This window comes from Adelges cooleyi, unplaced genomic scaffold (assembly GCF_023614345.1).
Source record: "Adelges cooleyi isolate 19-005CV unplaced genomic scaffold, UGA_ACOO_1.1 ACOO_flye_CR_arks_rails_tigmint_CR_PRNA_376, whole genome shotgun sequence".
Classification (NCBI taxonomy): domain Eukaryota; kingdom Metazoa; phylum Arthropoda; class Insecta; order Hemiptera; family Adelgidae; genus Adelges; species Adelges cooleyi.
Genome location: NW_026096053.1, coordinates 8,791,776 through 8,804,130, shown reverse-complemented (window position 1 = coordinate 8,804,130; position 12,355 = coordinate 8,791,776). Strand labels below are relative to the sequence as shown.

General features: G+C 28.4%; 1 protein-coding gene across 3 annotated transcripts in view; it reads left to right on the top strand.

Annotated features, from left to right (window-relative positions):
* The window catches only part of LOC126840681 (otoferlin-like), a 68,658-nt gene that overhangs the window by 38,756 nt on the left and 17,547 nt on the right, over positions 1-12,355 (top strand). For 2 of the 3 annotated variants that reach the window (XM_050576576.1, XM_050576575.1), the window contains exons 5-9: positions 2,034-2,252; positions 2,325-2,520; positions 5,131-5,193; positions 5,929-6,013; positions 9,498-9,654. In XM_050576576.1, the coding sequence (XP_050432533.1) occupies positions 2,034-2,252; positions 2,325-2,520; positions 5,131-5,193; positions 5,929-6,013; positions 9,498-9,654 (720 nt within the window). Of the gene's footprint in view, positions 1-2,033; positions 2,253-2,324; positions 2,521-5,130; positions 5,194-5,928; positions 6,014-7,437; positions 7,523-9,497; positions 9,655-12,355 lie in introns of all 3 variants that reach the window. The other variant, XM_050576574.1, reaches the window with a different exon arrangement.

Below are 12,355 nucleotides of genomic sequence, written 5' to 3'. Positions count from 1 at the left end.
ATTTGTAACCCTTATAAATCCAGTTTCGATTTTTGTAGCCGCCGTACAATCGGATTAGATCAATTTAAAAGTTATAGTACTTAATATTTAATGCTAATCGACTGTGCGGACCGTATACTCGAGTAAGTTTTGGATAATATGTAAATAAACGTTGAATGCATTTGTAAATATATCCGATTAAAAAATAAATGTATATTTTTGCAATACAGAAGGCTAAAGGATCTATAGAAAATACCAGCCATCGATCCATTTAAACGTTATAATATTTTAGTATTTTTTATATTTACAAAATAGCACCATAAAAGATTTATGTAGAATACAAATAAAAAACATGACTCGATTTATAAACCATAAATCTTATTTTTTAATTAATATTATTTAGGTATTTGAGTACATTGAAACGAGTATTGTTTTATTATAAAATAACACCTAGCAAAATTATTAATATTGCAATTTCGTTCCATTATAAATTATATTGTACAACCCACTCAGACTAAATAGCTTAAACCGTTAAATTGTATTGCTTTTGAGTTTATACTTTTCAGAATTGTAATATAATTGTGTTATAAACTTAGTGTAGAAGTATAATTTACTTTCAGGTGAACCATAAAAAAGTCATGGCAAATATCATATGAAATAATATAATCAGATCGATAGACATTATACTTTTATTATTCCTTTGACTTTAATCCTATGTAAGAACTTTAAACGAGTGTCTTGAGTTTTTTTCTCGATAACTAACATTATGGAAAAATAACAAAATATGCTTTCATGTATGTCGATTTATATACAATAAAAGTGAACATACATTAAAGTATTATAATAATACAAAAAATTAAAATTAAAGTACCTTTCCTATTTCGGAAATAAATATATTAATAAGAATCGGCAATCTGATTTTTCGAACTGATCGTTTATTTTAAGTTAATAACTTTATTTGCAAAGGTCGTCTTTGTTAAACAAATGTGTACACATTCCACATCCAGTCAGTGTGCTGTTATATATAATAGCCTATTTAAAATATTGCAGTGTTAAAACGGCCAAAATAAATGAGCCCATAATTTTATGTCAAAAAAAAGGAAACCCCTTTTAATAGGGTTTATCTCAAATGTCCAGGAAAAAATAATCCCAGAGAATGAAAATTTTCAAAATATAAAATAGCTCTCAAACCCGTATTTAGGTGTTGCCTTAGGAATTAGTAGTTTTTTTTGAAAATAATTCATATTTTAGATGTATTAAATCTGTTCAATATCGTATGGCTGACGATATTTGACGAGTCCAGCAAGAATTTATGTTATTAAATATGATAGTATTATGATGATGTTACAAACAAGAGACAAACAGCGGTTAAAAGGAAAAGTGGTATACTGCAGCTGTTTTAATTAAAACTGAGTGACTTTAGTATAGTTCTAACCCAAAAACCGTATTTACACAGGCTACGTTAATTAATTCCATCATGCAGCACCATAGCTGATGAAAACATTGTTTTAAAATTATAATTTTTACTTTTTAACGGATTTTCTGAAAGAATATGCGGATTGGTTTTATATATCGTAAAGTATTTTAAAATGCTAGAAAAAAAAAGTCTTAATAACAGAATTTCCGAACATGTATTTTCAACAAATAAATCTTTTAGTTTTATTATGAAAGCTTAGAAACCCAAAAACATTGAAAGGTATTCTAACGAATTTATGTAATATTAAAACACGCATATTAATTCAGAAATGTTTTATATTTTGCATTATAACAACTTATTACATTTTTAGCTCTTCCCAGATTTTTATCAACTGTTAAAACTTAAATGACAACGTATATACATATTTTATACACTTCTTAAATAAAGAATAATTTGCTATAAATGTTGACTAGTCGATAATCAGGATAATTACTTTCAAAGTTTGTAGAGTTTAAAGTTTAGGACGGCCGGTGGAGTGCGGAGCATTGTTAAAGTAATTGCTTAAAACTAGTCATAAGTGTCTCAATTACTTTCCGAGAAAACTAATAATTATAATAATTGTGATTTTGTTCGACAGTCGGGGCACGATATTCAAGAAAGGCGTAAAGAGCTTAATGCGAATGGGCAAACACAGGACTTCGCCGGACAAAGAGGCACTTGTCGACAGCGACGATAGCGCACAAACGGCCCCGACGATTGGCCATCAGCGTGGGCAAGGCACCGAGACCAGCGACTTGTCGTCCGATAACGAGTCCGTCCGGTCGGTCCAATCGGACTACTCGCCAAAGCCCAGGAAGTCGGTGATCGCACCACAGTGACTTGTTTTACCTTGCTTGTATAACCGACTTTCGGGGGTTTTATTTTTTAGACCGCTAAAGCACAAAGACCATCTGAACGCCCTGCAAAACGCTCTCAAGTCCCAAGACTTCCAGGTGTGCGTGACCATCGTCGAGGCCAGACAGCTGGCCGGACTCAACATGGACCCGGTGGTTTGCGTACAGGTGGGCGAAGTCAAAAAGTACACCAGCGTCAAAGAGAGCACCAACTGTCCGTACTACAACGAAGTATGTACCCAGAGGAGGATTTAGTTTTTTTACGGTTATAGGCGCTATTAAACTGTTACCACTATTATAGATGAACAAAAAAAAGGGGTGGGGCTTAGTCTCGTTCAATGTACAGTTCCGTTTTAGGTGAAAACAGTAATATTGTCTGAATCAAAACTGAGTACGCATAAACAGGAGTGTATAACATAATATCAATTTTAATAAGAGTATGGTATTCATTTATGTTTCAAATTTAATTATAAATCTTTTAATTGTTAGGTGTTTAATTTTTTTTTTTAACTAAAGAAAATAATAATTAGAATTGTAAAAACGGTAAACATGCGAATTATAATAATATAATTATTATAATAATAATAAAACTTCATTTTTTTTATTTTTTTTAAACATGTCGAAAATCAATAATAAACTTTTCTAATTTGAATTTTTTTTGTAAAATACTAATTGTATAGTTTAAAAGAATAACTGCATAAACTTTTTCTAAATTAAAAAAAAAAATTACATTTAAAAATGTTAATTCTTCTTTCTGATTGAAACGTATTTAATGTTATATTATTTTTTATAATAATATAAATTATAAAATAGGTAATGAATTATTGTATAATTATGTTTTATAATATACAACATAATATTATTTTGCTTTAATAAATTTCATTGTATAAAAGTAATACATTAATAACGTACCCCATACTTATAAGATAGAAGCATAATTTAATTTAGAAAAAAATCAACCCTCTGGGGGTTGGAGAGGGGAGAACGGTTGGGGATCGATATAAAAAAAATTATGAGAATTTTCGAACCGATTAGACCGGACCCAAAACGAGGACACGGACTTAATCTAAAAACAGTGGAATGTTTTTCAAATGGACTTGAGTTAGCGGCTATAATTCACGGTTTAAATTACGTGACTCACATAACGAATGCCTGCCGCGGAGTTACTCTTATAGACATATTTAATGAGAACTTCTTCGACTTACTTTGCGGCTGCAATCGGACAAGACCGTTTTCTTACCAGCGCCTTATTTCTTATTGATATATTTTGCCTACGGCTTTCCCGACTGGTCGGTGCTCGAGTTTGTGTGTTTAAAAATTTAGAAAAAAAACTCGAGCAACCTAGTAGTACTTAGGTAATTTGTTTGCCTTGTAATTTGCCTAAAGAGCAACACAATACCCTGGAAATTACACTGGGGCGGCAAAGGAATTATACAATAATTGTTCAAGTTAAAACCGTGTACTTGGAAAGATTGTCTATCATCAGGCTTAAAGATGAATTTTTCATTTAGGATACTTCATCCTGAATGAAGTATTCTAAGAATATTACACATCTATTGAAGCAGCTTTTCTTTCACAAGTTTATCTTACTGTTATTTTCAAAGGTTTCGAAATCAAGGTGCATCTCGTCCTCTTATATTTTTATTACTCAGTTTCCATAAATTATTTATTCGTTTCTTTATCCATTTTGTCGGCAATAGAAACTGTCGCGTTGTAAAATGTAATGTTTCGTTTTCCGTCATCTTAATAAAGGCGTTGTATCTATTTTCTTTAATGGCCATTTTATTCTATTCAATTGTGTACCAAAGCACCAACACCTATTAGTCGTTTAGTCGACGTGACAGTGAATAATCACTATAAATATTTTATCTTTGAGTAATTCACAATATTAAAAGTATAGTTAACACAGGCAATTGTGGACTTACGGTCTTTTTAATATATTGGTATTTTGCAACAATAATGACAGATGTAAGCGTTGAATTTCTAATTGTGTTTATATAATACAATTGTAGAAAATAAGTATATTATTGAGTCTTAATAGTATTGCATTAGATATACTAATTAAAAGTGTATACATTTGTGGATAAAAATATAAATTTATATAAAACAATTCTAGCAATTACGTTTTACAATCAAATGCTAAATGTTTAGAAAAATTCGGTAAAGAAACCGAATATGAGCTAAATGTAACTTTTCCAAATCAATTCCAAAACATTCCATTAAAATAGCATGCCAATTTGTCTATAAAAAAAAAGGTCAAAAAACATGAAATGTTCGGTTATCTTTTTTAATTAAAGAACACAAAGTTATACTTAGAGCATAAATAAAATAATGTCCACAATATTAATAAAATATTTTTTTTTTAGCTTTACTTGATGTATTAAAACAATTTTAGTACCTATCCAAATAATATTATTTATGACTTGGAGTATACAAAATTAAACACTTAAAAAAACACGTTTTTTACCTTACAACGGTTCATTTTAAATAACTGAGTTTTGTAAAACTTTTAGAGCGCATAACAAACAGTTTCAAACTAAAATAAACTTTTTTTAAATTATAAAATGTATTCAATAGTTTGATAAAAATTGAATACATTAGTTATTAATTAGTTTTACATTTTGTGATTGAGTATACCTATTAAATATGTATAATTTATACGTATAATATTATGCTAATGTACTTTCTATACTGTACTAACATTGATATTAAATAAATTGGCATTACAGTTTATGTGTTTTTAAATTTAAGTTACCATTAAAAAAATATCAAAAACGTCGTACGCTCTGATATATAAGTATTGTATAGTTATTCATATTTAATCAAATATTTTCATTTCAGTATTTTGTGTTCGACTTCCACATGCCGACTGTGATGTTGTTTGATAAAATCATTACATTATCGGTAAGTTTTTTTAAAATTTTAATTACTGTTGTTTAATAATTTTCTACTAAACAAATATGTTAAGGTGCAAAAGTAACTAACTAGATTTTAATCGCGGTAGAAATAACCGACTTAATTAAGTAACATACATGTATTACTTACATAACTTTATATTTTTAATTTCCAAGCCAAATACAATATTGTAAATGTTTCAAATACATTTATATTAAATTATAAGAAGGTGTATGCTTCCTTTAGGCTATACGGCAAATATTTGCTATACACTCATTCTCGAAAACAGAAACCATTTTGAATTTCCAATTTAACAATAAATAAAATACAATTCAAAATGAAAATATACAATATAGGCCAAATACAGAAAACAAACAAAGCAAACAATGGCTTTAAAATAAATAATGAAGTCAAAAATTGTTTCTACAGTGTTATTAGTAAACTAAATAATCGTGATTGAAATCTATGTATTTAAAAAAAAACACTACCTCTATTTTGTCTCTTCGTAAATATCCGTTTCTAATTATTTAATTAGGTATTTATAAATTGTTGGTAGGACAAATTTAGGTATTGATACATATGAAACATTTCAGATAATTCAGCGATATTTAAGTGTATATAATCATATACATTTATGTAATTGTGTAGACTATATATATGAAACTGATTTAGAATATTCCATTGGCAATCGTTAAAACATTATGGAAAAAAATGTATATCTTATTAAAAAATAAACGTCTTCAGGTTTTGCATTCTAAAAAAATCCTAAGGTCAGGCACGGTGGTTGGATCGTTCAAGATCGACTTGTGCACCGTCTATAATACGCCCGGTATATAAATATTAGTTTTTTTTTTTTTTTTTAATTTTTTGATTCATTATTCAAATCTGTCATGTTTACATTTCTTCCGAATACTACACAAAACACACTACATACACTTAAAACACACTGTCGACACTGATAGCTGTTATTATTACAATAGATATATTATTATTATTATTGTTATTGTAACTATTTTTCAACTCACACCGTTTGCTTGTTAATCATATTGTTTGCCTTTACTTTTTTGTATTTTTATATTATACCGCAAAAATATCCATGTTTAGTGCAGTATAATTATTACACTGCACTGTTGTTGTATACAACATTGATTTTGATTAAACGCGACAAGTTTATATATTTGTTTTATCGATTTCTAATGCTAATATTTGTTCTGTACAACAACGAAGACTACTAAAAAAAGGGTTTTTTTTTGCTTTGACGCAAAGCTAAGAAATTTAGTTTTGTTATTATTTATTCTGTTTGTTTTACTGAGCCTGAACCGATTTCTTTGTGTAGTCTGTGGGTTTTTGTATAAACCACAATAATAAATATATAAACTATATTCGCGAATTATACAATTCTGAAACGCTTTGAGATTAATATTTGATAATTTGGAAAGCAATATGATAAGGTCTATTTTTTGTATGTTTCAACAAATACCAATAAATTACTTAAATTAAAATAACAAACATATATATATAAATCATTTATAACATATTATTAAATATTAATATAAGTATTGGGAAAATTATAAAATAAACATATGTTTAAAATACTTTGCAGCTCTGCCTAACATCGATCGTGACGATCGTAAAGTGGTAGTTTCACGCCTAAGTCTATTAAAAAAAATGTATTTAATTTTTAAATATAATAAGTATATGTACAGATTGTAAATGTTATTTAAAAAAAAAGTATAATATACCTCTCAAAGATAATAGTTCTATAGGTTTTCTAAAAAAAATCCTAGGTCTGTAAGGGTTTAAGGTTTTAGCGTTAATTGTATTTATTATTTATTTTTTCGAATTTTAAAAACTATTTTCATCGACGGATGTAACATTATAATTAAAAACTTTTATATTTATCAATTGGGAAATATAAACAATGAAAAAGGGTTTATTTGTACATTTTTTAACCAGTTATTTTATTTATTTATTTAGTTATTATTAAAAACACAATTATTACAATTTCTATAATTGTACTGCCTTGTACAAAACTAAAGGCTTATACAATTAAACCTAATTATATATAATTACGTTTTCATTATAAGAATAATTTTAAAGCTTGTTCTTTATAAACGGTACAGATGTACTGAAAAATTGAATCTCTCGAAAGCATTCTAATAGTTAGAAAAAATTAATTTTAATACAAATTCTTGATAAATTTGCGTTTGTTGTTTTTGTTTTGTTTTCTGTCTGTCCATAATGTCCGTAAAGGTCTTACAATCAAGGCACATATTAAAAGCGTCGAAACTGTGGGGCAGCTTTAAATTAGACGTTGGCACCGTCTGGTACCAACCAGGTACTTTATGGAGATACCTACCTTAACGATTGTATTGAACTCGAAATCAAATCATGTATAATAGATATTACTATCTAAGTATTGTGCGAAAACGAGATATTTTAGGAATGGTATTTTTTGTTTGTAATGTGTGTTTTTATTAGTATTTTTATTTCTAGATAACTAATCAAAACTATATAAACAACGTTTTATTCAATTATGTTAGAAATATCAAATACATATTATAAGTTTTTGCTTCCTAATGACATTTTCATATTTCATCTTTATTTTTATTTTTATTTTTTAAATAGGTATTTATTTGAGTTTGACAATTGTTTCTGCACGTTACATATATTATATTATGTCACATAGTAGACAAGTGTGTTTTCCTTGCATGATTTTATTTCAAAGATTACACAATATTATCGTTAAACCAATGTATTAGATTTCAGAACAATTTGAACGAGTATTTTGTTTTTTTTTTGTTTTATGCTTTGTTGATATTGTATACGTTGCTGTCAAATTAAACATTATCTTCTGTCATGTATTTAGTTGACAGACAGAATATTGTTGATGGGCATATTATATAATTTGTTGACGTTTTATCGTTTTCGATACTGCTTAGGCCGTGGCAAGTACCCTAACTCTAATTTAAAAGTCAATAAAACATATTACATAAAATTCCACTAATTCTGTACGTTTATTTAGAATAGTTTTCAAATGTATTTTCAACTTCTATTATTATAATGCTAGTTTTCTTTTAAATTGTATTATATATATATATATATATTAATAAAATTGTATACTGAAGTCTGTAACTTATACACAAACGTATTATTTAATTAATATTTCATAAAACTAAACTTTTGATGTTTTCATATTAAATTGCATCTGCGTGAAAATTATAGAAGTTTCCACAGTTAAACAAATGGCGAAATGCCATCGTTTGAATTAATTTAATACAACGGGATGATCACCGAAAACTTTGCAACAAATTTAAATAATGATGGTTATATATGACGTTTCTGCTAAACAAAAAAACGTTTTGAATGTGAAAATAGCAAAAACTCTTTTTGTACCATTAATTTTTTTATATTTTTGCAGATAATTAATTATTTCGTGTTTTCTTAGGCATTCACAGCCGACGGAATTATTCTCTTTCCTAAGTTAAAATGAAAAATACGATGGGGCAGAAATCAAAAGCGTTTCAATAGAATATTTTCCCAATAATACATCTTATTTATAAAAAAATAAATAAAAAGTTGATTGACTGAAAACAATTGACTTTATTATTGATACATTTAATCAGGATTAACTATGAAAATCATAACTTAAATATAATTACAACTAATTGAAAAAATATTTTTGAAAGGCTTTAGAGTTTATTGACTTGTACAACAAGAGATTCATGTATAAAAATATCAAGTAATGAAGTAAGTAAGTAGTAGCAAAATGGGGCTTTACCGCCCATTTTATACAAATTCTAGTTTAACCTTATATATTGTTTAGTATAGAAAATTCTTTTGCAACATTGAGTGTTTTACTAAATAAGAAGTGGAAGAAATAAATCATATATAAAAACATGTTTCAAATAAACTAAAAATGACTATAGTTTATTTGAAACATGTTTTTATATATGATTTATTTCTTCCACTTCTTATTTAGTAAAACACTCAATGTTGCAAAAGAATTTTCTATACTAAACAATATATAAGGTTAAACTAGAATTTATATACAATGGGCGGTAAAGCCCCATTTTGCTACTACTTAAGTACATAAATTATTTTCAAGTACACACGACTAGACTAGTGGAAAACGGTTACACGTTTACAATTGTTGTTTTTGCTTGCTTTAGATAATAATAAATTAAATATATGCCTATCAACAATGTCGTTTGAAAATCGCTAACACGGACTTGAGTATATCAAATTTTCCGTTTCGTCGGTTAAGAAAGAAAAAATTCTGTAACGTTTGCATGGTTATGTGTGTCTTTCAGAACACCAGTTCTATCACAAATGGGCTTTGCTGACAGACCCGGACGACATAGCTGGCGGACCCAAGGGATACCTAAAATGCGATATTAGCGTCATAGGCAAAGGCGACACCATCAAGATCCCGCCGAAAACGGAAAAGGACGAAGACGACATCGAAGCGTGAGTGACCTTTTTCCCCCTTTGCTAGTTGTCTATGCAAAATTTAATTTGACTGGTACAAGACGGAAAAAACAAGGAAAGTCAATTCTTTTTTTTTTAATCTAAGAAAAACATGTTGACATTCTGCTAAAAAACGTTAAGAGGCATCTACACTAGTATTTATTAGAGCGTATTGTACAGCAAATTTTTCCCTAAAACTAAACATTAAGCTAAAATGTTTAAACGTACATATTACCATGGAAAGAAGGATCAATTTTTATATTTTATTTTATTTTTCAACTTTTATGACGCATATAGGATCTGTTTTTGTACAAGGACATATGTTTCTACTTCAACTAGAACTTACCCGAAAAAACTCCCATCTAAGTTATGAAAAAACAATTTTATAACAACAAAATAGTCGTTTTAAAAAGTGATTTTTCCTTTTATTTTCCCTGTACTTACGCTTCATTTCACGTCCGAAATTCGGTACATACTTCTCAATAACGCTTTGACCTAACATGCTCTGCAAAACGCCATAAGCCGCCATTGATTTCACAATCCTATTTTGATTTATGCAAATGTATTCAAATATTTCAGACAATAGTTCTATACTCAAATTTGGAATTCAAATTTACAAACAACCTTACTTGTTTTGAAGCCATTCGCCGTTACTTTGGCGAATAATTAACATTTTTTTTTTTTTAAGAACGAACTAACTAGGTATTTTTTTTTGGGGGGAGGAGGGGGTAGAGTATACAAACCCAATAAATCCAAAATGTTATTTAGATCTATAATCAGTCGAGTTGTGAACATACCAGGACTTATGAAACAGCAGAATACTTTTTAATAAAATGTATGTTAAAGGGAATGAAAGCGGTCTGTTTTTTTTATGTTTTGAACCAAAAAGCCTGACAAAATATTGACTACTTAGCTGGTCCGATTTCAATTCAATAACTCATAACTTTTAATGATAATCGTTTCCCATCATAACTCAATAAAGGCCTCACAAATTCTTATCCTTTTACAGAATTGGAAATGGATTAGCCAAAGTCTCACAATTTTGTCACAGCAGACGCATTTCCTATTACCACAACACCTATTACTCTAAGAAAAAATTAAATAAGTTAAAAAAAAATACCCCGAAGCTGTACGAATAAATCTGAAAAAAAATTGACACTGTTAAAATGTATTAAAATCACTTTGTTTATTAAACATTGCCTATATAAATCTCATTAAAACCCCCTGCTTTCAACTACTCTCATATTTTAGTTTTGTGTACTTATTTGAAATAAAATAAAAGATAGACATTGTATGATATTTTAAAGATATGACATTTGTTTTATTAGCTTTTCTCTGAATCCTGCAATAGTGTAGTTCGACAACGAAAGATTATCTGTTATAACTTGTAGCTTTTAGTTTTGAATTATATAGTATACTTGCATTACTAGGTACTTGTGTTGGACGGTTTGTGGGTACAAGGGTAGTAAGTCAAAACTACTTTTGGTGAATTAGCTTTAAAGTTAATAATTTCTGTAAGACTCTGTAAGAGTTTTGTCAACAAATTAAATTTGTCGACCAAACTCTTAATGATTTTTTTAGTTTTTGTTATAGAAATGTTATTTTATTACACTATATCATACAATTAAACGGTATATTGTAATTTAAATATTTAGTTACCTAAATCAATTAGCCGAAGTTTGACTAAGTACTCCGCGCGCTGCCTGAATTATTTTTTATTTTAAACATATTATGAGAGACTAAGTGAAATAATACTACTACTAAAATAATGGTCCGAGATCTTAAAAACATTTTTATTTTTATTATCGTTGAACTCTCATAAATATTATAACCGTAACTTCCGTCCAAGTTTAATGTTTCCAAGATGATAAATGTCAGTTAGGTATAAGTTAATTTCTGGCGATTGCGTGTGACATTTGATCTTGTTTGGTAAACAACCTAAAGATAAAACGATTTTTATCCATAATAATGTATAATGGTCTTCTAACGACCGTATATTATTTCAATGCCCGTAACAGTTTTGGCGTCTGAGCGAGGACATCCTTTGGGTTGTGGAATTTTACACATAAACAGCCTCCTTTGTCCCATGTTATTGATTCTGAAAGCAGAATGGCTGAGGACAAGGGATTCGGTTGGAAAATATTAAAAATAACGTAGGCAAATCTATCTCAAAATTTAAATAGACAACTGCTGCGACATTCATTTACTATATTGTTTGACGTTTTATCGCTGTTGTAATTCTTTGACGTTTATGTGGATTAATAATTTCAATTTTTCGAAACTTTACTGGTAGTGGTAGCCCGCGTGTCTCTTTTCATCAATAAATAAATATACATGTATTAGAATTATGATGAAAATTCGGTATTACACATATACATCATGTTATAGAAAATATTCATAAGTTTCCACGGATAAAAATGTATTGTAGACCTTCGCCATTCAGCAATTTACTTAAGTACATTGTTGAAATGTAAACATTACCAATACAAAAATGTTAATCAACAAAGTGTATATTCTCTTCATGGGTCAGATCTATTTATATGTGTAAACTAAGTTCTAGTACAATGTGGGCACTAACTCATCCGGTAGACATTTGTAGTCGATATAATGGCTAACAATAAGTCATTTTCGATATTGATCATGACCGATGTGTTCGACAATCAATGTCGTTAGTCTGTTGTATTTCATGATTTCTATTTAA